At 43.6% G+C, this 26958-nt stretch overlaps 1 protein-coding gene across 1 annotated transcript; it reads left to right on the forward strand.

Moving 5' to 3' along the window:
• Nucleotides 1–481: 481 nt before the first annotated feature.
• On the forward strand, nucleotides 482–26321 carry fgf8b (fibroblast growth factor 8b). Its single transcript, XM_078565290.1, has 5 exons — nucleotides 482–513; nucleotides 672–708; nucleotides 1774–1951; nucleotides 21465–21571; nucleotides 26040–26321. The coding sequence occupies exons 1-5, from the start codon at nucleotides 482–484 to the stop codon at nucleotides 26319–26321; spliced, it is 636 nt and encodes a 211-aa protein (XP_078421416.1).
• The last annotated feature ends 637 nt before the right edge of the window (nucleotides 26322–26958 follow it).

Here is a 26958-nt window from a genome sequence, read left to right on the forward strand (position 1 = left end):
AGAGAGAGAGAAAGAGTGAGAGGCGGCAGCGTTTTACCCAGGCAGTCCTAACCAGTCCTTCGCTGGCTCCCGCATTAATCTGCTGCTGCGTCTCCCTAGTCTGGACCAGTCCTTTTTCTGTGACCTGACTGTTCTCTTTCACTATATATATATATTTTTTTCCAACTCCAAGTTCCCTGAATCACAGAACTCTCTCTCTCTCCTTCCCCTGCACCACCCACCCCACCCTGAAAATATCAGGACAGCGGGAAACTCCGGGGACCCCGGCCTCAGGGTCTGTCTCTTGCAACCGGTCACTCGCTCTGCCTCGGTTAAGGGATCGTGCTCGGGATTACATCGGCTCCAGGGAATCATTTTGCAGATTACAGGAATACCGTCTGTGATTTTTTTCTTCTCTCTCTCTCTCTCTACATCTTTCATTGACACTTCAAATCATTCAATTAAAAACCGGCAAACAAGCAAGATTCATCTAAAATCCACAATGCGTCTTCCATCCACACGACTCAGCTACCTGTGAGTTCATTACTGGATGGGGGTCTTGGGTTTATTAAAATATATACCATGTTTAAATTTTTTTTTTGAATTATTGTTTGAACTTGTAAAGTTTTGAGCCAGTAAAACTCCTGGCTGTGAATATCCGAACTCGCTTAACTGTATCCTTTCATCCTCAGGTGTCTGCAGTTATTGGCTTTCTGCTTCCAGGCTCAGGTCGGTGTCATTATTTAACGTTTCTCTCTATTTTATTTGTCTTTTATTTTGTTTCTGAAACAAAATAATGCAAATATTGATCGCTTGTCTGTGAAAGAAATGTGACAAAGTGGCGCAGAGGTTTTTTTTTACATTCACTGAGAGTGTTCGGAGTGTTTGTCTGTGTCAGGGTGCGAGGATATCGGTGTGGGATGAACTTTGCAGGCACGGGAGATGGAGAAATAACTGGGATCAAAAAAATACAACCGCGAGATGAAGGCTGAGGAAGAGAGACCGAGAAAGAGCGCGGCAGGAATGCAGAAAGAGACGGGGAGAGAAAAGGAGGGGGGGGGGGAATGGAGAGAATGGCAGAAACGGGGATAAAAGAGAGAGAAATTGGATGAAAGGGTGTTCCGGGGGATAAAAAAAGGATGGAAATGAAAAGGTAAATTAGGATCGAGTGAAAAGTGGACAGATTGGGAGTTACCCAGCGGCAGATAAGGCGTAGAGAAAGACAGATGCGAAGCTAGAAATTACAGTCTCGGCCTCTTCCACATGTTTATCTCATTAGCCAGTCCGCCGTATAAATTGATGGCATTGTGCGAGCTTTGGGACAAGTCCAACTGTAATTGAAGGGATGGCGAGATGTCAGACAGCCCAACACACTCGGGCAACAGGCTCTTTGAACCGACCCCCAAACCCTCCCTGTCTGGGACCAGGGACCGAGGTCATCGGCCCAGGGAACCCCAGTGACTGAAATACATTTATAAACCAGCAAAACAATTCCAATATTTCACAGAGAAAAAAAAAATCCGAGGGAAACGAGTCCATTTTTATTTATTAAACGATTGGCACCAACTGGGTCCTCTAATCGAAACGAAACTATTCTAAGAACGAGGTTTCTGCTCATTGATTAAACTATTTTTTTAATATATACATATATTTTAAACAAGCATAGAATTGAGGAGGAAATATCCTTGGACCGAAGGAAGTTCCCGTGCAGACGGTGCCTCGGTCTGAAGGCGGCTGTCTGGATCTGTGATTGTTTAATGTACACGTGTATTGTATATTGTATTTTCTTTAAAGGTAACCTATCAGTCACCGCCTAATTTTACACAGCACGTAAGGGAGCAGACCAAGCAGACGGACCGACTCAGCAGGAGGCTAATCCGCACCTACCAACTCTACAGTCGCACCAGCGGGAAACATGTGCAGGTCCTGGGCAAGAAAATCAACGCCAAAGCGGAGGATGGGGACAAGTACGGTAAGGCAGAGAGCGCGAATCTGTATGTGAGGGAGAGTGTGCGTGTGTGTATATGTGAGAGGGAGAGTCTGTCTGTGTGTGTGTGTGTGGGTGGGTGTGAGAGAATGTGTGTGCGAGAGAAAGTGTGCGTGAGAGCGTGTCCGCGTCAGTGTAAGAGAGTCTGTGTGTGTCTGTGTGTAAGAGTGTGTGTATAAGACAGTCTGCGTGTGTGTGAGAGAAAGTGTGTGAGAGTGTGTGTGTCAGAGGGTGTGTGAATGTATGCGTGCGTGAGAGAGTGTGAGAGAAAGATTGGAGAGAGATATTGGAGATAGGAGAGAGAGATAGGAAAGAGAGACGGGAGAGAGATTGGAGAGAGGGATGGAGACACTGGAGAGTTAGAGGGTGAGAGGGAGGGAAACTGAACGGAAGCAGTGAGACATTGCAGAGGGAGACTGGGTAAGGCGAAGTTAGGAGAGACTGAGAATGGGAAAGAGTAAAGAACGCGAATGTGCGCAGGTAAAGAAATGAAGAGGAACTTTGTGAGACAAGACAGGAAACATAGAGATGGTAAAAGAGGAAGTATAAAGGTGGAGACTAAGGAGAGACTGGGTGAGGTGAGAAATAATTAGCAATGATGAGTAAAAAGGGAGAAAAATACTGCAATTCAGAGTCGCCTCAGTCAGATACAAAGCTAAACACTGACCGGGACCTGACTCCGCGACCCAGGCAGACGAGCTGTGATAGATATTTGGCTCCCAGACCTCTCCCCTACACCTGAGACAACATGCGTTTTGTTTTTAACTATTTTCTGTTCACTTGCTGCTTCGTGATTTAAATCCACCGAGGCGGGCAGGGGGGGGGATTGAAAATCTCAATCAACCCCAATTTAGACCTCAGGGTATGAAAGGACTAACGGATGGAACTGTCTGATCGCGCAGAGAAACAGTCACCCAATGGCACCGTTTCCAAAGAGTGACGGTGGCCGCTGTGATGGGGAATTATCGCGATCCACTGTTGATGTGTAATTGACGCTAACTTCTGATCTCCACATTCTGCTTGTACCTGAACCGGATTCCGGTTGGCCGGAATATCAAATGTTAAGGTATATGCACAGCACAAGCAGCGAACTGGACTCAATCCACTTCGTGTTTTGTTCGAGGAGGCAGCGAAGAGCGAGACGCGTAAAAATAATTTAATTTCTTCTTCTGTTCCGTTCACTGCTTTAGGGAACTGGAGCTTCTGTCTCGATTCGCCTAGAGGGGTGGAATCCCTCCTGAATGTACTTGTCTGTTTTTTTCCATCCGCGGATTTCTCCCCTCCTGTGTCTCTGGACAATCCACTAAATCAATACTCAAACCTATTTACTGCCGGGCGGATCGATTGATTCCGCCCCTCCCCTGAATGAATGGTCCTTCTCGCGCTTTATTTAATTAAAAAGGAGTCGCTCTTTCAGCCTGCTCTCTTCTCGGGACGATATTGGTGGCTTTTATCCTCAGCTTTCATCAAGGGCGAAGGCTTTTCCAGATGTTTGGGGTGATTGGGTATGCTGGCTGGTTGTTTTGTGGGTTGTTTTGGTTATTTTGTTGGTTGTTTTGGGATGGTTGTGGTAATGAGCTGAGGGGATTAGTTGTGGTAATTGATTTTGGTATTTATTTGTAGTACTTGCTTCTCTTGCTGATTAGTCTCAGCGATTGCTTGTGGTGAACAGTTGCCATGCTTAGTTGCTTGGGTTGGTTCTGGTGGTCTGGCGGTGGTGACTGAACACAACAACCTAACAAAACAGCAGTGGGCTATACAGCCCCGGGGTCTGCTCCACTATTCAATAAAACCATAGCTGAATTTTTACACCAACTCCATTTCCCAGCCCTATCCCCTATCCTTTGATTATCTTTGTCCCGGAGAATCTATCGCTTTCAGACTTGGGTATACTCGCTGACTGAGCATCCACAGCTCTCTGAGAAACAGGAGAGTTTCAAAGATTCACAACTCTGAGTGAAGAAATTCCTTCTCATCTTAGTCCTAAATGGCTGTCCTCTTGCCCTGAGATTGCGGGCGGAATTTTACCGCCCCGTTACAACTTGGGCGCGGCCGTAAAGTGTGGCAAGACGTTCAAAATCCATTGACTTTGGCGGACCGTAAAATCCTGCCCACGTAAAATTCCCTATGACTCCTAATTCCAGATTCACCAGCCAGGGGAAACAATCTCTCAGCATCTACCCTGAAAAGCCCTCTAACAATTTTATATATTTCAATGAGATCACCTCTCGTTCATCTAGCTCCAGAAAATAAAGGGTTTTAGTCTCACCAAAGCCCTGATCAATTGCAGCTAGACTTCCTTCCTCATACTTAACCTCATCGAAATAAAGGCTAATATAACATTTGCCTTCCTAATCGCTCGCTGTACCTGCATGTTAAACTTCTGTGATACAAGGATGCTCAAATCCCTCTGAATACGATTGTTAATCCAGTCTTTTGCCTTTTAAAAAATATTCTGCTTTTCCATTCTGGATTATTTCACACTGCTCCACAGTATATGCCATCTGCCACCTTGATGCCCACTTAACTGGTCTATATCGTTTTACAGGCTCTTTCTGTCCTACTCACAGCTTACTTTCCAACCTCAGATTGATTATGGTGAGTGGTCCTGGTGATCATATTGGTGACAATTATGGTGATTCTCGCTGGTGATTGGTGCTGTAATGGTCCTGAGCCCCCAAGAAAATATCCCAACTATGTACCTGCCAATGTGTAACTCAGAAAATGCAGCTTGTTCTTAATCAGAGATTAAGAAATATTTATTCAAATAGGATCACAGAATCTTTACAGCTCTGGAAGCCATTTGGCTCATTCAATCTGCACTGTCTCTCTGAAAGAGAATTCCACCTAATCTCACTCCCCTGCCTTATCCCTGTAACCTTGCACATACTCTCTTTTCAGGTAACAATCCAATTCCCTTTTGGATACCTCGATCGAACCTGCCTCCACCATTCTCTCAGGAACTTCGGTCCAGACTCCAACCACCCTCTGGGTGAAAACATTTTTCCTCACATCACTTTTACTCCTTTTAACAATTATTTTGAATCTGTGCCCTCTAATTCTTGATGCTCTCTTGAGTTGGAACGGTTTCTCACTATTTACCCTATCCACACCCCTCAGGATCTTGAATACCTCTATCAAGTCTCCTCTCAGCCTTTTTTTCTCCAAGGAAAATTGTCCCAACCATTCCAATCTATCCTCATAGCTACAGTTCTTTATCCCTGGAATCATTCTTGTGAATCTCCTCTGTACTCTCTCTAGTGCCTTCACATTCTTCCAGAACTGGATGTAGTACTCTAGATGAGGCCTAACTAGCACCATATACAAATTCAACATGACCTCCTTACTCTTGTACTCCATGCCCCTATTAATAAAGCCTAAGATACCATATGTTTTATTAACTGCTTTCTCAACATGCCCTGCCATCTTCCATTACTTATGTACGTGTACACCAAGGTCCCTCCGTTCCTGCACCTCCTTTGGAGTTTCTCCCTTTATTTTATACTGTCTCTCCATATTCTTCCTGCCAAAATGAATTACCTCATACTTCTCTGCATTGAACCTCATTTGCCACTTGTCTGCCCAAACCACCAACATGTCTATGTCCTTTTGAAGTTCAAGACTATTCTCATCACAGTTGACATTTTCAATCTTTGTATCATCTTCAAATTTTGAAATCATGCCCTGGACACCGCAGTCTAGGTTGTTAATATATATCAAGAAGAGTAATTGTCCCAACACTGAGTCCTGGGGAACTCCACTATAAATCTTCCTCCAATCTGAAAAACAACCATTTATCATTCCTCTGTTTCCTGTCATTCAGCCAATTTCTTGTCCAAGTGCCTACTTTCCTTTTTATTCCATGAGCTATAATTTTGTTCACAAGTCTGTTGTGTGGCACTGTATCAAATGCCTTTTGGAAAATCCATATACACCACATCAACAGTGTTGCCCTTATCAACTTTCTCTGTTACCTACTCATAAATTTCCAGCAAGTTAATTAAACATGATTTTTCCCTTAATGAATCGATGATGGTTTTCCTTAATTATTCTGCAATTGTCTAAGAATATTGATTTTGTCCCAAACTATAGTTTCCAGAAGTTTCCCTACCACTGAAGTCAAACTGACTGGTCTGTAGTTGCTGGTTTTATCCTTGCACCCCTTGTTGAACAAGGGTGTAACCTTCACAATTCTCCAGACCTCTGGCACCACCCCAGTGTCTAAGGAAGACTGGAATATTATCACTAGTGCCTCTGCAATTTCCACTCTCATTTCCCTCAGTACCTTGGTTGCATCGCATCCAGTCCTGGTATATTATCTATTTTAAGTAAAGATAGTCTTTTGAACACCTCCTCCTTCTCAACTATAAATTCTTCTAGCACACCAGTTACCTCCTCTCTCACCTCAGCTTGGGAAGCATCTTCTTCCTTTGTAACTACACATGCAAAATACTCGTTTAATACCTCCGCTATTTCTCCTGCCTCCACATGCAAGTCCCCTTTTTTATTCATAATTAGCCCTACTCTTTATTTTACCACCCTTTTATTATTTATATGCTTATAGAAGACCTTGGGATTCCCTTTTATGTTAGCTGCCGGTCTCTTTTCATGCTCTCTCCTTGCTTTTCTTATTAGTTTTTTTCACTTCCCGTCTGGTCCTTCTGTATTCAGCCTAATTCTCCATTGTATTTTAAACCTGACATCTGTGTTTATACACATCTTCCTTTTCATCTTCACCTCTATCTCGCTCATTATTCAGGGCATTCTAGATTTATTTGTCCTACCTTTCCCCTTCAAGGGAATATACCTTGACATTGCCTGCAATGCTGTTTCTTTGAAGGTGGCCCATTGTTCAGCCATCATCTTTTCTGCCAACGTTTGATTCCAACTCACTCGACTCAGATGCATTCTCATCCCATCGAAGTCGGCTTTCCCTTAATTAATTATCCCTGTTCTAGATTGTTCCTTGTCGTTCTCCATGGCCAACCTAAACCTGATGATACAATGGTCACTGTTCCCTAAATGCTCTCGCTCTGATATTTGATCCACTTGGGCCAATTCATGCCCAGAACCAGGTCCAACAGTGCCTGTCCTCTCATTGGACCAGAAACATACTGCTGCCAAAAATTATCTTGAACACATTCCAGGAACTCTCGCCCTCTTTTCCCTTTGTACTATTCTTATCCCAGTCTATATTTGGATAATTAAAGTCCACCATCATAATTACTCTATAATTCTTGCACCTCTCTGTAATTTCTTTGCAAATGTGTTTCTCTATGTCCCATCGACTAGTTGGTGGTGGTCTATATACTACATCAGTCAATGTTGTTGCACCTTTCCCATTCCTTACCTCTAGCCAGAGAAATTCTGTCCTTGGCCCCTCTGGAACATCCTCTCTCTCTCCAGTACTGTAATGCCATCTTTAATCAATACTGTCCCTCCCCCCTCCCTTTTCTTTCTTTCCTGTCTCTACAAAACACCTTGTATCCAGGAATATTTAACATCCAGTCCTGCCCTTCTTTGAGCCAGGTGTCTGTTATAGCAATAATATCATAATTCCATTTGTCAACCTGTGTCTGTAGTTCACCAATCTTATTAACCACACTCCATGCATTTACATACATGCACATTAGCCCTGATTTAGGCTTTACTCTGACCTAATCTAATGGCTTACTATTGCCTACTCTAGTTCTATCAAACTCTCCAAGTATTCTATTTACCTTGACACGACTCTCTGATATATCTTCCTTATCAGTTAATACCTCTTTACTTCCCACTGCCAGCTTTTCTCCTCTCCACTCTGAATTTCCCCTCAGGTTCCCATCACTCTACCAATCTAGTTTAACCTCTCCCCAACAGGACTAGTAAGCCTCCCCATGAGGACATTAGTCCTCATCCTGTTAAGGTATAAGCCATCCTTGTACAGGTCCCACATGCCCCGGAACCTCAGTCCCAATGCCTCAGAAATCTAAAGCCCTCCCTCCTGCTCCATTTCTCCAGCCATGTGTTGAACTGCTCAATCTTCCTATTCTTATGCTCACTAGCAGATGGCACTGGAAGTAATCCTGAGATTACTGCTCTTGAGGTCCTGCTTTTTACTTCTCTTCCTAACACCCTAAAATCTGCTTTCAGGGCCTCATCCCTTTTCCTATCTATGTCATTGGTCCCAATGTGGATCATGACCTCTGGCTGTTCATCCTGAATGTCTGAATGTCCTGCAGCCACTCTGTCACATCCTTGACCCTGGCACCAGGGAAGCAACATACCATTCTGGAGTCACGTCTATGGTTGCAGAAAGCCTGTCCATTCCTCTAACTATGGAATCCCCTACCATTATAACACTTCCACTCTTCCTCCTCTCCTCCTGTGCAGCTGAGCTACCCGTGGTGTCACGAACTTGGCTCTTGTTACAGCCCTCTGACAGGACTATCTCGCTCACCAGTTTCCAAAGTGGAAAAGCAGTTAGAAAGTGAGACAACCTCAGGGGATTCCTGCAGTACCTGCCTGTTTCTCTTATATACTCCAGTGGTCACCCATTCCCACTCTGCCTGTGTACTTCTTAGCTGCGGTGTGACCACCTCTTGAAATGTGCTATCCACATAATCCTCAACCTTGTGGATGCACCACAGTGACTCCAGCCACTGCTCAAGTTCCACAACCTAGAGCTCAACTTTCTGCAGCTGGTGACACTTCCTGCAGATGTAGTCATCAATAGCATAATGTATATAATGGCAGTATGGTATAATGTAATAACTCACGTGTCACTCACCAATCGTCTCATCTGTGCCGAGTCCAGAAAGGCCTATACTTACCAACCAATCAACTTACAGGACTCACTTTTAGATTTTATCTGTAAACTCCCAGCTCTCTCTCTCCACTGCTTTAAGCTCTCAGGCCTCTCCAGTTAATTAGTTACTGATTAACTTATTCCTTCTGCTGAATAAAAGTGGAAATCAAATGCTGGAGGCTGAAAAAGAGTAGAAGAAAGGAGCACCTCCTCCCCCCTTCAACAAACTCCCAACTCAGCATGCTCTACCTCTTGCAATAAACCTTACCTAAAACACCCCTCTCCCCCTATGCACCGAATTCCCACTTTGAATCAAATTCCCAAGTACTCACTCTGTCTCTGTCTCATTCAGGCATAGTCTCCCTTACATGCCCCTAATTGACCAAATTAGAAGATTTTACATTATTATTTTAAGCATATTTCAAGATTAGAAGTTATTTTGTACAAAAAATAGTTTGGTAACTGAAGATGTATTTAAGTGGCAAGGTTTTTCTTGTCTCTAGGTATGGGCCACACTTGCATGGTTGCAATTATTGCCCAACCATAGTTTTTTTTTTACTCATTCATGGGATGTGGGCTTCGCTGGCTGGGCCAGCATTTATTACCCATCCCTAGTTGCCTTTGAGAAGGTGGTGGTGAGCTGCCTTCTTGAACCGCTGCAGTCCATGTGGTGTGGGTATATCCACAATGCTGTTAGGAAGGGAGTTCCAGAATTTTGACCCAGTGACAGTGAAGGAATGACGATATATTTCCAAGTCAGGATGGTGAGTGACTTGGAGGGGAAATTCTAGGGTGGTGGTGTTCCCATTTATCTGCTTCCCTTGACCTTCTAGATGGTAGTGGCTGTGGGTTTGGAAGTTGCTGTTGAAGGAGCCTTGGTGAATTCCTGCAGTGCACCTTGTAGATGGTACACACTGCTGCTACTGTGCATCAGTGGTAGAGGGAGTGAATGTTTATGGATGTGGTGCCAATCAAGTGGGCTGCTTTGTCCTGGATGGTGTCAAGCTTCTTGAGTGTTGTGGGAGCTGCACTCATCCAGGCAAATGGGGAGTATTCCATCACACCCCTGACTTGTGCCTTGTAGATGGTGGACAGGTTTTGGGAAGTCAGGAGGTGGGTTACCCATCACACTATTCCTAGCCTCTGACCTGGCTCTTGTAGCCACAGTATTTATATGGCTAGTCCAGTTCAGTTCTGGTCAATGGTAACCCCAAGGATGTTGATAGTGGGGGATTCAGTGATGGTAATGCCATTGAACATCAAGGGGCGATCGTTGGATTTTCTCTTGTTGGAGATGGTCATTGCCTGACACTTATGTGGTGCGAATGTTACTTGCCACTTGTCAGCCCAAGCCTAGATATTGTCCAGGCTTGTTGCATTTGAACATAGACTGCTTCAGTATCTGAGGTGTCGCGAATGGTGCTGAACATTGTGCAATCATCAACAAACATCCCCACTTCCGACCTTATGATGGAAGGAAGGTCATTGGTGAAGCAGCTGAAGATGGTTGATCCTAGGACACTACACTACTCTGAGGAACTACTGCAGTGATGTCCTGGTGCTGAGTTAAGTGACCTCTAACAACCACAACCATCTTCCTTTGTGCTATGTATGACTCCAACCAGTGGAGAGTTTTCCCCCTGATTCCCATTGACTCCACTTTTGCTAGGGCTCCTTGATGCCACACTCGGTCAAATGCTGCCTTGAGGTCAAGGGCAGTCACTCTCACATGGCATGAGTAGGTAATATTGCACCTTTTTCAAAGGTCTTGGTGCTGGAGTCACCTGTAGGTCAGAACAGGCACCAGTGGTAGGTTTCGTTCCATGAAGGCAAACTAGTTGTGTTTGTAACAGCAATTCAACAGCTTTCATGGTTTGTCCTGGCGCTGATTCACAATTTACATTTATTGAGGTGCCACAGTGAGATTTCAACTCGTTGTCTCCAGGTTATAGGTCTAGGATACCAAATCTATTCCTAATGCTGTATTTCACTTTAAAATAGAATGATTTCAGGTGTGCATGCACACAAAAGTGACCATCTCACATCTTAGGTTGATACTGAACCTACAAAAGCAGCATTTACACCAAAAGCATAGCACAGCTGTTTCCCTTCACACCAATGCTGCAGTTGCAGTGTAAATCCAGATGTGCTGCTAAACCTGACTCCAGAGTGAAGCAGAGCCGGACTTCGCCAAATCACTTCTCACAAATGCTCTGGTTGTTGTGTGAATGCAACCTGAAACCTTGTGGTGTGAGATCCCACATGGGCTGTATCACATCAGATTGAACTCACACTATCTGCAGTATAGCTGCAGCTCAGTGTGAAGTATCCAGGAAAAGGACCACATTAAACCGTCTACAAGTGGTGGGATATTTCTAAAGTTATTAAAACATAGTTTCTGACAATAAAAGCTTGGCAAATACAACCATTGAACTCTTTTATGGTTTACTTTGCCTGTGGGTGAGCACCTAGCAGTATAACTCTAGCCTGCCAGCTATCCTTAGCTCTCCACAGATAGCACGTAATGGGTAGGTGCATGTGTGAAGGTATGAGTGTGTTTAAGAGAATGTGTATTTGTGAGTGGCTGAATATACGTCAGTATATATGTGTTGCAAGTGCTTGTGTTTGTGAAATCACAAGTTTGCATGTAATTTCAGATGAATAAGTCAATCAGCACATCTTAGATCATCTAGACAGATTTTCAAAATTACATTCTCTGTCACCTTAGCTAACTGTCTCTTGAATAAGTTGAAGGTTTTCACATCCATTATCTTTACTTGGACAATCAGCCCAATTGCTTATCGCTCTTCGTTTAAAAAATTCTTCCTGACATCAGTCCTAAATTGTCCTCTCACCAGCCTATGCTGGTTCATTCACACTTGACATATTTAGCGGCTGTGCAGAGCATAAATTGAGTGCAGCAGCCCAGACTCCCAAGTGAAGCAGAATGAGACTGCCACCTTTGGCGTGTCTCAGACCGCTTTGTTCCAGGGACAGGTCAGGCCCTGATGCTGCAGTCAAGCTGCATTTACAGTATAACTTCAGCATCAATATGAAATGAAAGTACTCATACTAACACTACAATTGTAATGTGTGTGCATCCTGAGAATCTTGAACTTACCTTGGAAAAAAGATTTTATGTTGTGTGTGTGTGTGGCTTCTTCAATCACTGCAGTCCATGTGGTGTAGGTACACCCACAGTGCTGTTAGGGGGGGAGTTCCAGAATTTTGACCCAGCGACAGTGAAGGAACGGCAATATAATTCCAAATCAGGATGGTGAGCGACTTGGAGAGGAACTTGCAGGTGGTGGCGTTCCCATGCATCTGCTGCCCTTGTCCTTCTAGGTGGTAGTGGTTGTGGGTTTGGAAGGTGCTGTCAAAAGAGCCTTGGTGAGTTGCTGCAGTGCATCTTATTGATGGTACACACTGCTGCCACTGTGCGTCAGTGGTAGAGGGAGTGAATGTTGAAGGTGTTGGATGGGGTGCCAATTAAGTGGTCTGCTTTGTCCTGGATGATGTCAAGCTTCTTGAGTGTTGTTGGAGCTGCACTCATCCAGGCAAGTGAAAAGTATTCCATCACATTCCTGACTTGTGCCTTGAAGATGGTGGACAGGCTTTGGGGAGTCAGGAGATGAGTTACTCGCTGCAGGATTCTCAGCTTCTAACCTGCTCTTGTAGCCATAGTATTTGTATGGCTGGTCCAGTTCAGTTTCTGGTCAATAGTAACTCCCAGGATGCTGATAATGGTGGATTCAGTGACGGTGATGCCATTGAATGTCAAAGGGAGTTGGTTACATTCTCTCTTGTTGGAGATGGTCATTGTCGGGCACTTGTGTGGCGCGAATGTTACTTGTCACTTATCAATCCAAGTCTGAATCTTATCCTGGTCTTTCAGAAGCTAAACACTTTTATGCAAAAGAGAAATCACACTGCCTATGCTAATAGGTAATGATTAGAAATTGGCATATCTAAAGCTCGATGATTTAGATCAGTGTATCTCAAACTGGGGTCCACAGACCCCTGGAGCTAAACAGAGACCTTCTAGGGGATATGCAATGCAGGCCAGCCTTTCAAATGGGCAACTGCCCAGGGAACAGTAGTCAAGAGTAAGCAGTAAGTGTCGATCGCAGGTGTGCTCTGCTCTCCACATGCTCCTGCTTTCCCCATGATCTGTTCTCTCTGTGTTTTTACACTCTACATGCTCCTGCTCTCACCGTGCTCCTGCTCTTCCCGTTCGCTTGCTTTCCTCACGCTCCTGCTCTCTCCATTCTCCTTCTTTCTCCGTTCTCCTGCTCTCTATGTGCTACTGCTTTCTCTGTTCTCCTGCTTTCTCCATTCTCTTGCTCTCTCCCCATGCTCCTGCTGTCCCTGTGTTCCTGCTCTCTCTCCGTGATCCTGCTATCTCGGTGCTCCTGCTCTCTCTCCATGCTCCAGCTCTCCCTGTGCTCCTGCTCTCTTTCTGTGCTCCTGCTCTCTCTGTGCTCCTGCTCTCCCCGTGCTCGTACTCTCCCCATGCTCCTGCTCTCTTCGTGATTGTGCTTTCTCCGTGCTCCTGCTCTCTGTGCTCCTGCTCTTCCCGTGCTCCTGCTCTCTCTGTGCTCCTGCTCTCTCTCCATGCTCCTGCTCTCCCCGTGCTCCTGCTCTCTCCCTGCTCCTGCTCTCTGTGTGCTCCTGCTCTCTCTGTGCTCCTGCTCTCTCTCTCCATGCTCCTGCTCTCTCTGTGCTCCTGCTCTCTCCCTGCTCCTGCTCTCTCCGTGCTCCTGCGCTGCTCGTGCTCCTGCTCTCTCCATGCTCCTGCTTTCTCAGCTCCTGACTAGGGGAGACAGGTTCTGCAATGGGAAGCAGATACATTGATATCTGCCAGTAATTACCTGTCTTATTAAAACAATCTTTCATTTCATATTATGATCAGAGTATGTTAATTTGGATGGGGAATCTGTGATTACAAATCTATTTGAAAATGGAGCTTTCAATGACAATGTTTGAGAATCAGAAATTTAGACCAATCTTTTACACTAGTGTATATAGGTATAATTAATGACCAAGTAGAGCTCCAAAAGAGATTTCACTTCACATCTTACTCCATTGTATTGCACCATTTGTTGCATGTAAGCAGTGCCTCACATATGAAGTGTCAGCAGTGTCAACCTAGGGTCAGAAAGCTGTGGGTTTGAGCCCCAATTCAGGACTGGGGCAAGTATTCTTGGCTGTTATTCCAATATAGGACTGCAGATGAAACATTAATCTGAAGCTCCACCTGCATTCTCAGCTGAATGTAAAAGACCCATGGCATTGTATGAAGAAGAGCAGGCAAGTTCTCCCTTGGCCACAATTTATCTCTCAGTCAAAATCATTGAAACTGCATAATTAGTCATGGTTGTTTCTAGGATCTTATTGTGCACAAATTGGCTGCTTCATTTCCTACATCACAATTCAAAAGGAACTTTATTGGCTTTGAAGCTATTTGGAATATCCTGAGGTCATGAAAAAGTCTGATGAGTTGGCTACCTCTGATGAAGCTTAATGCCAGATTTCTCCTGCCTTTGAATTTTTCTCCCAGGCTCTACTGTTACCTAGAGCTCTGTCCCCTGGACATGGAGATTCAAGTACAGGGTTGACTGGAACATACATGAAGCTTTGAGATAGTTGTCCCCTACCTGTTGACATTCCAGTATAATATCTCCAAGTCTTTCTGTGCTCTGGATAGGGAGAAGTGGGGTGATTGGAGGTGGTCCTCACTACAGCTGGCCCAAGCTGTGTCCTCTTTTTTGTCCTTAATATAAGAATATAAGAACATAAGAAATAGGAGCAGGAGTAGGCCATTTGACCCCTCGAGCCTGCTGCACCATTCAATAAAATCATGGCTGATCTGATTGTGGCCTTAACTCCACTTTCCTGCCTGCCCCACATAACCTTTGATTCCCTTGTCAATCAAAAATCCGTCTAACTCAGCCTTGAATATATTCACTGACCCAGCCTCCACTGCTCTCTGGGGAAAAGAATTCCAAACGCTGATGACCATCTCAGGGAAGAAAGTCCTCCTCATCTCCACAATAATTGAGAGACCCTTTATTTTGAAACTCTGCCCCCTAGTTCTGGATTTCCCCAAAAGGGGAAATATCCTCTCAGTACCTATCCTGTCAAGCCCCCTCAAAATCGATATGTTTCAATAAGATCACCTCTTATTTTTCTAAACTACAACGAGTATAGGTCCAAGTTGCTCAACCTTTCCTCATAGGACAAACTCCTCATCCCAGGAATCAGTCTAGAGAACCTTCTCAGGTCTGCTTTCAATGCAATTACGTCCCTCCTTAAGTAGGGTGACCAAAATTGTACACAGTACTCTTGGTGTGGTTTCACCAATGCTCTGTACAGGTGCAGCAAGACTCTGCTACTTTTATATTCCATCCCCCTTGCAATAAGGGCCAACATTCCATTTTCTTTCCTTGCCATACCTGCAAGCTGACATTTTGTGATTTATGTACAAGGACACCCAGGTCCCCCTGTACTGCAGCATTCTGAAAATATGAAGATATCTTTAATATACAACAAAAAGGGAATGTTCAAATCTCACTCAGAGTGGCCCCTTTACATTACCTACAGAGGCAGATGACAGTTGAGATCTGCTGAGCCTCTTATACAAGAGTTTAGATATGTTACGGGTGTCCATTTTCCCCTTGAGTGATTCCCAGAAGCCAGATTTTCAATGATATGCAATTTAATCTTTTCAGTGCCCATGTGCTGGCTTTTTACAGGAGAAAGGAATGTCTGATAGAATAAGGCTGTCATGACGCATATAAAACAAACCGGGTTGAGGGTGGTGTGAATTTTTAACGAAGTGAGTCAGGCAAGTTTGAGGTGCAGGACCAAAGCTTAAATTGATGATACAATGAAGAATAAATGGGTTGACATCAAGCAGTGTGATATTAGTCTTCTTCTTAGGCAGTCCCTTGGGGTCAAGGATGATTTGCTTCCACTCTGGTTCGATGGGTTCTGAAGTGGCTGATAACTCCAATGCATAATCTTCAGACTCTGCCACATGCGGAGCAGGCGGTGCTTGAAGGAGCAGGTAGATGAGTTGTTTGGAGGTTTGTACACTTTCTCCAATGCCTCAACTCCCGCAATAAAGTTTCAATAAAGTCTCTTGATGTGTTTGATGCCTTCCTGAATGAACCTTCTCCATTTTGATTGGTCACAAGCCAGGGACTCCGATGAGTCAGCAGGGATGTTTGAACTCTTCAGGGATGCTTTGAGGACATCCCTAAAGCATTTCCGCTGTCCTCCTGGGAGTCTCCTGCCACGACAGAGTTTCAATATTAGTAATGAACACATGAACCAGCCTGTATAAGACGGCAGTGCCAATTAGACAATTCCTGGGCATCTTGCCAGCAATAATGGACAAACTTTGGGGATGTTCTGCCCAATGCCAATCCAATGTACACATGTTGTTAAAATCAGCCCTGGTGTATCATCAGGATACTGTATCATTGGAATGGATATTGTAGGGTGGCATATTGTATCATTGGGTAGATTATTTAACAGTGGATGGGATACTGTATCATTGGGTATGACATTGTGCCATTGGGTAGGATATTGTATCATTGAGTGGGAAACATTAGGTGGGATTCTGTATCATTGGGTGGGATACCATCATTGGGTAAGAAACTGGATCAGTGAGTGGCGCACTATCTCATTGGGGGGAAACTATATAATTGGGTGGGCATTCTATCAATGAGAGCAATACTGTATCTGTTTTATGGGATAATGCTTGATGGGAAGAAATGATCACCTTTCATTCCTAGCATTTTCCTTTTTAAACTCTGATTATTCCTATTTTAATGCAGCAAGATAATGAAGACATAGGAGTTTTAAAAAACATTAAGTCACTAACTGAAAGGGAAAATTGTAGGACTATAGGGAAAGGACAGGGATCGGGACTAATTGGCTCTTTCCTACAGCTAGCACAGTCATGATAGGGTGAATGATCTCCTTTTGTGGTGAATGCTCCAATGATACTTACCCTGCACACAGGCCAGGAAGGTGGCAGATTCAATGCCCAGTTCCAAATAGCTGATCTCAGCTGTAGTGCAGTGTTTGATAACCAAGTTCGATTTCCAGCATCCGCAATATTTTGCTTTCAATTAGGTGACCAAAAGTTAGCTTTGGTGCTCTGAGCATATATATGAGGAATTGTCATGTTGGAGGTTCCACTGCTGATCAATATCAAGTGTTCCCTGACACTAAGTATGTGTTTGCAGATGTTAGGAGATCAGACAGTCGGGCTCGGTAGTGATATCTTCAGAATGAGCACAAACAGGAAAAATGGTCACTTGGGTGAGTTACCTGAAGAATGCAGCTGGTCCAGCAAGAGTCAGGATCTTTAGAGAGAAGACAGGAAACTGGAGAACCAAGTCACCAATTCAGTTACTTTTTTGATGATGAATCTCAGTTACTCAAGTGGTCCTTCTTCATAAACCAAGATAATGATTATTGGAAGCTATTTGAATTTGGAGCTGCACAGCTGAGTCCATCCAACATCCATGCACATCTGGGACCTTGCTATCTTGAGTTATAAACTCATCTGAACTGTTCAAAAAGATTATGGCATTATTCTATACATAAGGGCCCCAATTCCCTATAAAATAGGCAGGGGCTGCTATTCTCAATAATTTATGGTCAAATAAAATCCAGGATCATATTTTCTTAAGTCATTTATGCTTTAATTGAAAACCTATGTTACGATCCCAGCTGATGTTACTACAGGCAAGCCTGATCCCAGGGTGGACCCCGGTTTGGTAGATCCTAACTTTTATTTTTTGTTCAGATACATGGAGGGTAGCTACTGAACAGAGTCACAGAAGTCAGCTGATGAACTTTTAACAGAAGAATAAAACAATTATTTAACAAGAAAAGATGAACTATATAACAAAACTCCTTCACTCACAGCTATACTTTTACAGATATATACAGGTTCGTAAGGATGACACAAGTTACAAAAACTACCTTATACTCTAATGTTCACAGCAAGTACACAGTCCATGTAAACCAATTGGCAACCCGTGGTCAGGCACACCACACTCTGAAACCAAGTGGCAGATGCTACCCGAAACAGATGCTATGAATCTCTCATCAAATCCCCTCAGGCACTGTCACACCATGAGCCTACCAGTCTCATTGAACTCCATCTTTCACACAGGCGGTTTCCAGTTTCCATTCTCGAAGAACTTGCTCTGGAATCTTCTCCCAAACCGACACTTTTTCTCAGACGTCCTCCGCAAGGATCTGCCCCCAGGGTTTAGAACTCTTTTTCTGATGGTCCTCTCCCCTGGATTGCCATGCGCATTCAAGCTTTCGTCCATGCACTCTCTCTCACCGACTCAGCCGTCAAAAGTACACCACTGCTTCACATGCCCAAATCAAAGAGTTACAGACCTTCAGCCGTCTCTTTGGAACTTCTGGCCTCTCGCTTTAAATCTGCTTCCTGTAGCTTTTCCTCCTTTAAGCTTGAAGCTTTGAGCCTTCCTTTGCTCCTCAGTCATAACTTCACTTAACAGGACCTTCTTCAGGTTCCTGTCCTTCCTTTGAGTAGAAGCTCTTCTTGGGACTTTCTCCTGTTCCACTCCCCTGGATTTGGGGACTTTCTTCTTTAGCTGGGGACTTGCTATCTGTCCCTTTCCTTGTCCTGCCTGTCCTGGCACTTTCTTCCAACTGCGCTCAAACTGCTTCTTCTAGTTTTTTTCTGTCTCTGTATGTGTGGGGGTGGGTCCTGCCTCTCTGGACCCCTGTTGCTAGGCAACAGCAGTTTTTTCTACTCGTGTTTGCTTTAACTTCTCCCCAAGAGTCATAAAACTCATTAGAAATGCAGGTAGACAAACAGCTTTAGACCTGCTGTCTCCCTCAAAAATGAAACTAAATCCCAGGTTTCACCTTTTAAAGTGAAACTAAAACTCAATTTAACCTTTTCTTAACACACAAATACAGAAATACAAATCAAACTTAAACTTTAAAGTTAAAACTCATTCCTAACACCCACAAATACAAATTTAACTTACTTAAACTGTCTCTATTTCCTAACAACTAGAATAAAGGAAGGGCTTTCCATCATATTGTGCCCTTCTTGACTTCCCTAAGCACTTTACAGTCAATGATGCACTTTTGAAGTGTAGTCACTGTTATAATGTAGGAAATGCAGCTATCAGTTTGCGCACAGCAAGGTCCCACAAACAGTAATATGATAAAGATCACATAATCTGTTTTAGTGATGTTGGTTGAGGGATCAAAATTGGCCAGGGCACCAAGGGATCTCCCCTGCTCTTAATCGAATACTGCCATAGGAACTTTTACATCTACCTGGGAGGGCAGACGGGGCCTCGGTTTAACGACTGTTCAGAAAGATGGCACCTCCAACAGTGCAGCAATCCTTCAGTATTGCACTGGGAGTGTCAGCCTAGAATTATGTGCTTCGTTCCTTGGAGTGGTGCTTGAAGATGCAACTTTCTGGATCAGAAACAAGAGTGCTACCCACTGAGGCAAGACGGACACCCTAGCAATCATTGATACAACAGCTGGTGCAACCACACAGCCTGCTGTCTATCACTACCTTTGTGACTGGTAACTCAGTGCTTCTCCAGTGTGTTGTAGTAAAGGCACTGACTCTGAGTCATACAGATCTTAGAAAATCCTTGATAAAAACAGGAGAAGAAACAGTTCAGCTCAATGTAAGGTCTCCACAGATGTTGCCAGACCTGCTGAGTATTTCCAGCATCTTCTGTTTTTGCTTCAGATTTGCAGCATTTGCAATGATTTGCTTTAGGATCCCCTAGCTTGGATCGTCAGTCTGTGCTGAGTTGGCTGATGTCAGATGGAGCATGTGTATGGACATCAGGTAAGGCCAGGATCAGCTCTGCTTGTGTTGTCCTTCGCTGTTAAACAGTCAGCCATAAATCACATCCAGGTAGCAAACAGCAACCACCACCCATGGTGCCCCAACAAGTCAATCAACTGCTTCAGGAGGGGAAAAAAATTGAAGCAATACTAAAGCTGAAACTCAATTCATTGGAGAGCTCAACATGTAGAGCTTAACATAGGTTGGAGTGTATTTAAGGACAGGGTTTGGACTGATAAATTGCTGAAGCTTTCCCCTTAAGTGTCCTGGCCAATATTTATCCCTCAACCAACATCGCTAATTCAGATTATCTGGCCTTTATCTTCCTGCTGCTTGTTGGACCTTGCAATGTGCAAAATTGATTGATGTGCCTCCCATATTAGGGCAGTGACAATATTTCAAAAGTACATCATTGGTGTAATGCTCTTTGGGACAACCTGAGGTTGTGAAGGATGCTATATAAATAAAAATTCTTTATTTCCTTTATATTTAATAGGTTAGTACTGTACTTCTTGGTAGCATACTGTTGTCTGTTATGTGATGCTGCTTCTTAAGATGTATTGCTGCAGGGGTGTTCAAACAGTGTCACCCAAGTCTTGGCAATATCAGTCTCAAAGAGGAGGCAACTTGTTTCTAGTTGTGTATTTATTTCTTATTTGTTGCTTGTCCTATCTGAAAGAGATTGATTTTTTTTGGTGCTCTTAACATGAGCAACATGGAGTACATGGAGCTTAATGGGAGCATGGATTTAAACTTTATATATGAAACAAGAATAGAAGTTGGCCATTTGACCCTTAGCCTTATCAGCCATTCTGTAAAATCACGACTGATCTTCCACCTCAACTCCACCTTCCCCACATTATCCCTGTATCCATTGATTCCCTTAGTATCCAAGTATCTATCAATCTCAGTCTTGAATACAGACAATGGCTGAGCATCCACAGCTCTCTGGGATAGAGAATTTCAAATTCCTCCTAATCTCAGACTCTGGTAGACAGACCCCTTATTCTGAGACTGTGGCCCTTAGTTCTAGACTCCCCAGCCAAGGAAAGCATCATCCTTGCATCACCCTGTCAAGCTCATTAAGAATTTAATATGTTTCAATGAGACAATAAGATAAATGGCCTACAGGCCCCATGTTACGTAGTTATGTGGTCGATGAAGATGAGAATTTGGAGAGCCTGATGTGTTCCTGGATTGTACCACCTACACCACCTGGTGCAGTCACACCATGTTTTCAGCTCAGGGATCTGGGTTCAGTTCTATGTCAGACTGATGGCTGTAATGGCTCAGTGTGAAATCAGTCTGACAAGTAAATTGCTGGAAACACTTAGTAGATAAGCAGCATCTGTGTAGAGAATGGGTGTGTGAGATATATAGTAGACCATTTGATGAAAGCATTGAGGTGGAGCCTGAGACAACTTGTTGGGACAGTGTAGAGGGAGCTTTACTCTGTATCTCACCTCGTACTGTACCTGTCCTGGGAGTGTTTGATGGGGACAGTGTAGAGGGAACTTTACTCTGTATCTAACCCTGTGCTGTACCTGTCCTGGGAGTGTTTGATGATAATGATACTTGGTCGGCGGAATAAGAAAAATGTTCCTTTTTCTGGGACTAACATTCCACAACTTTATTAAGTGTAGAAGTTTGCCCATTTTTTCCTTCCTGATACTTTTGCTACTGAGATAATGATGAATTTTATCTGGGACTGTAAAAGTTTCCCAACATACTGTGGTAACAGGCTGAGAATGGATCACTTGCTTCGTGAATGTAAAATACTGTGCTGATCAAATACTCACTGCTGCATCCCTTTGTTTTCAATACAGCCAAACTAATTGTGGAGACGGATACTTTTGGCAGCAGAGTCCGCATCAAGGGAGCTGAGTCTGGGTTTTACATCTGTATGAACAAGCGAGGAAAACTGATCGGAAAGGTAAGGGTTAATTTGAGAGTACATCAAAACAAAATTGCAAGTATTTTGGAAGTGGGGTTGGGACAAGCGGAAAGGAACAGAACAAGGCAGAATGAGAAATTGGGAAAAATAGGACAGATAGAGTGAAATGGGCAGAGACAACGTGTAAGTAACATTTCTTTGTCTGACATCTTAATGGAAGCAATGAAATGTTTTAAATAATCAAAAAAAAGTGTTAGTTATGAATTTAAGGGAAAATAGAGTAGAGAATGTTAGTGAGACAGGTGGGTTTACAGTAATTGAGAGGCACAGTGGGGAGGGAGGGAGACAGAAATGGAGAAAAAGTGGGCAAAATAAAGAAGCAGAAGCAAAAAAAAACAAAAGAAACAGTAATAGTTTGAAATGAAAATAGATAAAATTTAACAGTGAGTAAAGGGAAAGGAAAGGTTAATGAGTGAGAAAAACAATAAAGAAAAGATAGGGAGAGCCAAATTGTGAGAATGTGAGAAACAGTGAGAGAGAAACAGTGAGTGAGAAACAGAGTGGGAGAGGAGGCAATGGTGTGGTGGTATTGTTGCTGGACTAGTAATCCAGAGACCCAGGATGATGCTGCTTCTAGGGACCCGGGTTTGAATCCTGCCATGGCAGATGGTGGAATCTGAATTCAGTAGAAATCTGGAATTAAAAACCATTATCGAACAAACCCCATCTGGTTCGCTAATGTCCTTTAGCTGGTTTGGCCTACATGTCACTCCTGGTTGACTCTTAAATGCCCTCTGAACAAGGGCAATTAGGGATGGGCAATGAATAAAAAATAAATAATAATAGTGGGAGGAACAGTGAGATTGTGAGAAACAGGAAAAAAAGTAAGTGTTAGTTATTAATTTAAGGGAAAATGAATCAGGAATAGAGAGTAGAGAATGTTAATTGAGAGGCAGAGGGAGACAGACAGAAATGGAGAAAAAGGGGGCAAATAGAAGTAGAAAAGTGAAGAAACGAGGAAAGTGCAAAACAGTAGACAGAGATAGAGAGAGACAGTGAGGAAAATAGAACAAATTTGGATAAGAGAGAGACAAAGAGAGCGAGTCAAGCAGGAGAGAAAGAAAACCAGCAATAGAGTGACAGAAAAGGGCAAGAGAGACAGAAATGGAGAAAGCAAATGTCCCAGAACTGTACACAATACTCCAGCTATTAAATATTAATATAAATCTTCATTTATTACCTCATATATTAAATCTTGGTGTCCAGGGGACAATTTCAAAGTTTGTGGATAACACAAAACTTGGGAGAATTGTAAACTGTAAGGAGGTCAATGTAGAACTTCAAAAGGACATTAACACATTGGTGGAGTGGGCAGATAAGTGGCAGATGAAGTTCAGTGTGGAGAAGTGTGAGGTGATACACTTTGGGGAGACAGTATAAAATAAAGGATACTATTCTAAAGGGTGTGCATGAGCAGAGAGACCTGGGTGTATATGTATGTAAGTCACTAAAGTAGCAGGACAGGTAGAGAGAGCTGTTTCTAAAGCATACAGTATTCTAGGCCTCATTAATAGGGACATGGAGTACAGTAGCAGGGAGGTTTTGATGAACTTATATAAGACACTGGTCAGCTGGAGTATTGTGTACAGTTCTGGGCACCACACTTTAGGAAGGATGTGAATGCATTAGAAGCATGCAGAAGAGGTTTACGAGAATGGTTCCAGGGATGAGCCACTTCAGTTATGAGGAAAGAAGTTGAGACTATTTTCCTTGGAGAGGAGAAGGCTAAGAATCTTAGAGGTCTACATCACAGAAAAAGGCCCTTTGGCCCATCGTGTCTGCACCGGTCAAACAAGTACCTAACTATTCTAATCCCATTTCCCAGCACTAGGCCCATAGCCTTGTATGCCATGGCATTGCAAGTGCATATCCAAATACTTCTTAAATGTTTTGAGGGTTTCTGCCTCTATCACCCTTTCAGGGGTGAGTTCCAGATTCCCACCACCCTCTTGGTGAAAAAATTCTTCCCCATATCCTCTCTAAACTCCTGCCCCTTACCTTAAATCTATGCCCCCTGGTTATTGATCCCTCCACCAAGGGGAAAGGTTCCTTCCTGTCTACCCTATCTATGCCCCTCATAATTTTATACACCTCAATCATGTCCCCTCTCAATCTCCTCTGCTCCAGGGAAAATAACCCCAGTCTATCCAATCTCTCCTCATAACTAAAACTCTCCAGCCCAGACAACAAGAGGAGACTTGATAGAAGTTTTCAAAATCATGAGAGGTCTGAATGGAGTAGATAGGGAGAAACTGTTCCCACTCGCAAACTGACCAAGAACCATAGGGCACAGTTTTAAAGTGTTTTGCAAAAGAAGCAAATGCGAGGTGAGAAAAGACTTTTTGACACAGCCAGTAATTAGGGTCTGGAATGCACTGCCTGGAAGTGTGGTGGAGGCAGGTTCAATCGAGGCATTCAAGAGGGTATTGGATGATTATCTAAATAGAAACAATGTGCAGGAAAACGGGGAAAAGGCAGGAGATTGGTCTTAAGTTAAAATGCTCAGAGAGCCGGTGCAGAGACGATGGGCCGAATGGCCTCCTTTCTGGACTGTGATTCTGTGATGAGAGGGAGCAGGAAAGACAAAAGTTGTAGATAGTGGTAAAAAGAGAAATGTTAAATGTGAATGAAACAGTTGGAAAAAAGGATGCACTCCTGGGTGCGACAAGCCCTGATCCTATTGCACTCTGCTCTCTGCAGAATATCAGCACATAGTCTGAAATGTATCACTTTATTGTAGAATTATTAGACTTCTGGATTAGGGGCATGCTTTCTACCATTAGCAGGGAGTTAATTTCTCCGCTGTGGGGAAGGGGATTTAAGAAAGTGGTGTTGGAAAACTCGGTGCAAAAACACCCGCACCTCCTCATCCCTATCCCTCCCTCCCAATCTTCAGCACTTTAAATCTTGGCACGAAGAAGGTTAGACGATGTCACCTGTGATTCAGAACTTTTCCCCAATAGGGATATTACTGTCTGTCATCCTAACGCCGGAAAATCTTAACGCCAATTCCTGAGAACGTAGTATTCTGACTCCTGTACTCGGTTCCTCTTTGCTAATACACGGGATTAAAATTTTAATGAAAACTGTCCCGCCTCCTCCCGGACTGGGGAGTTTTAAAACAATTTCCCAGTTTATACCCATACTGACACAGGGAACTGCCCGACATTACAGTTATAAAATAATTATAACGACCCTTTTACATTAGTTATTAATAATCCCGATAGCTGGACAGACAGATCGATGGATAAAATAACTCCTATGGATACATGAAAAAAAATATGATTGACCTTCTGTTTCTGTAATGGGGTAAATATTAAGGGTTAGAGGACATGGGCATTCTGTGTCTGACGCTGGGAGCTGAAGGTTAATTTAAAGGCTTGTGTTCGGTTGGAGGGGAGGGCCTGCCGCTCTCCCCTTCCACTTGTCTAATTCTGTGTCACATCGAATCGCTGAGTCCCGGATCCTTGCAGCTTCACTGTGACCAACAGCAAACACAGATATACGGGAGCCTCGCGCCCCCGCTTGCTCCGCCATCTGTTTGTTGAGGAGGTGATATTATTCCTTGTGACAAGTTGTAATTCACAGTGCCCAGTACACACGGGCTGGGGAGGGAGGGAGGGGGGGGGTCGGGCTGCTGTTTAAACCGCAGATGGAAATTGATACCCGCTTAACCAGGGGCCGCAGGTTCCAAACTTCATGGGTCAAGAATGTTTGTACATCGCACACACACCTACCCTGCCATCCTCTCATTCATGTCTTAGGAACCAAAACGGCAATTTCCAAACACAGCGAGGTTACAAAAGCCTCGAATGCTGCCTGTTCTTTAAAATCATCTTTCTCCCTCCTTCTTTATATTTCTCTCATTTCTATCTCCAGATTCCCTTTCACTCCAATTCCAATTCACCTTCTTCCCTTCTGTACTTTCCTTTAAAGTCCACTCCGCCCCCACCCACTCTCTCTCGGTCTATCTTTTTCCCGCTCTCTCACTCCGATTCAATCTTTCTATTATAATAAAAACAAAAAGCTAAAAGCTACTGCGGATGCTGGAAATCCAAAACAAAAACAGGATTACCTAGAAAAACTCAGCAGGTCTGGCAGCATCGGCGGAGAAGAAATCAGTTAACGTTTCGAGCCTTCATGGCCCTTCGGCAGAACTGAAGCATAGTTAGAAGAAGGGAGAAATATAACAATCAATCAAATATATCAATCTTTCTATTGTTAGTTTTGCGTTTTTCCAAGCCTGGGAACGATAGCGTGATCGTTAACAGTCTTGAGTGTCCTTCACCAATAATAAATCAATCAATATCAATCTGCCGCGGTCTTAAATGCTATTTTTCATCTGAACTAAAATAAAGTGCAACGCCCACAAATTGGAAATGATTCGGTAAGCACGGGAAGTTAATGCGAATGGGACGTTTATTTACTGCCCTGTTTTTCTGTGCAGCGAAGCGGGAAGAGCAAGGATTGTGTCTTCACCGAGATTGTGCTGGAGAATAACTACACGGCTCTGCAGAATGCCAAGTACGAGGGATGGTTCATGGCTTTCACCCGGAAAGGGAGACCCAGGAAAGGGTCGAAGACCAGGCAACACCAGAGGGAGGTACATTTCATGAAGAGGTTGCCCAAGGGCCACCTGTCCTCTTTGGACACCCATAGACATTTCGAGTTCATCAACTACCCCTTCTCCAGCAGGACTAAACGCACCAGACACTCCAGACCTCGGTAGAACCAGCCACCGTCCCAACACCATCTCTCTCCGATAACAACTGCAACAGATAATGGATGAACCCACTCCGTTTTTTTTTAAAAAAAAGAAATTAGATGCTTTATTTTTCTACTCAACTCCAATTGATGAGACTACACCACCAGGAGTATGGGATAAGAATTCAGTCAGAAGTGAAGTTAAATCATTTTCAGAGAGAAGGACAAAGGACACACATGGATTCGGTGACAGAAAGAGAAATCATTAGGACGCCAAACCTGAGCTACTCAGTGCTCACCTAATCAACCCCTAAGTTGAGATGAGCCCGAGACTGGTATAACGTTGCATATAATAAGTTAGTTAGGTATTGGAGTGAAAGTATAAAAGACTGAAGGTACACTTTTATTCTTCCATGGTCCTCTTCAAATGCTGCTTTTGGAACTTCTTCACTTAAGGGTGATGTCCTGAAGAGTGAATCGCCAAGAAATTTACCGAAAATGCTATCTGTGCTACCTGGGTTTATCCCTTTAACTCTATCCCTGGATGTTGTTACCAGTCATTCACTGTCCAACAACTGTATTTACTGAATCTTAGAAGAGACTCACACAGCAAAGGATTATAAACTCACCTCAAACTGTCTTGTTAATATTTCTTCATTTGC

Source organism: Cetorhinus maximus, chromosome 20, assembly GCF_964194155.1.
Source record: "Cetorhinus maximus chromosome 20, sCetMax3.hap1.1, whole genome shotgun sequence".
Classification (NCBI taxonomy): Eukaryota; Metazoa; Chordata; class Chondrichthyes; order Lamniformes; family Cetorhinidae; genus Cetorhinus; species Cetorhinus maximus.

Excerpts from the sequence above, each read along its gene's own strand:
- fgf8b (XM_078565290.1), top strand. The coding sequence starts at position 482 with ATGCGTCTTCCATCCACACGACTCAGCTACCT. Across the intron at positions 514-671 it reads TCCACACGACTCAGCTACCT|GTGTCTGCAGTTATTGGCTT; the intron begins GTGAGTTCATTA and ends TTTCATCCTCAG. Across the intron at positions 1,952-21,464 it reads GGAGGATGGGGACAAGTACG|CCAAACTAATTGTGGAGACG; the intron begins GTAAGGCAGAGA and ends TTTTCAATACAG.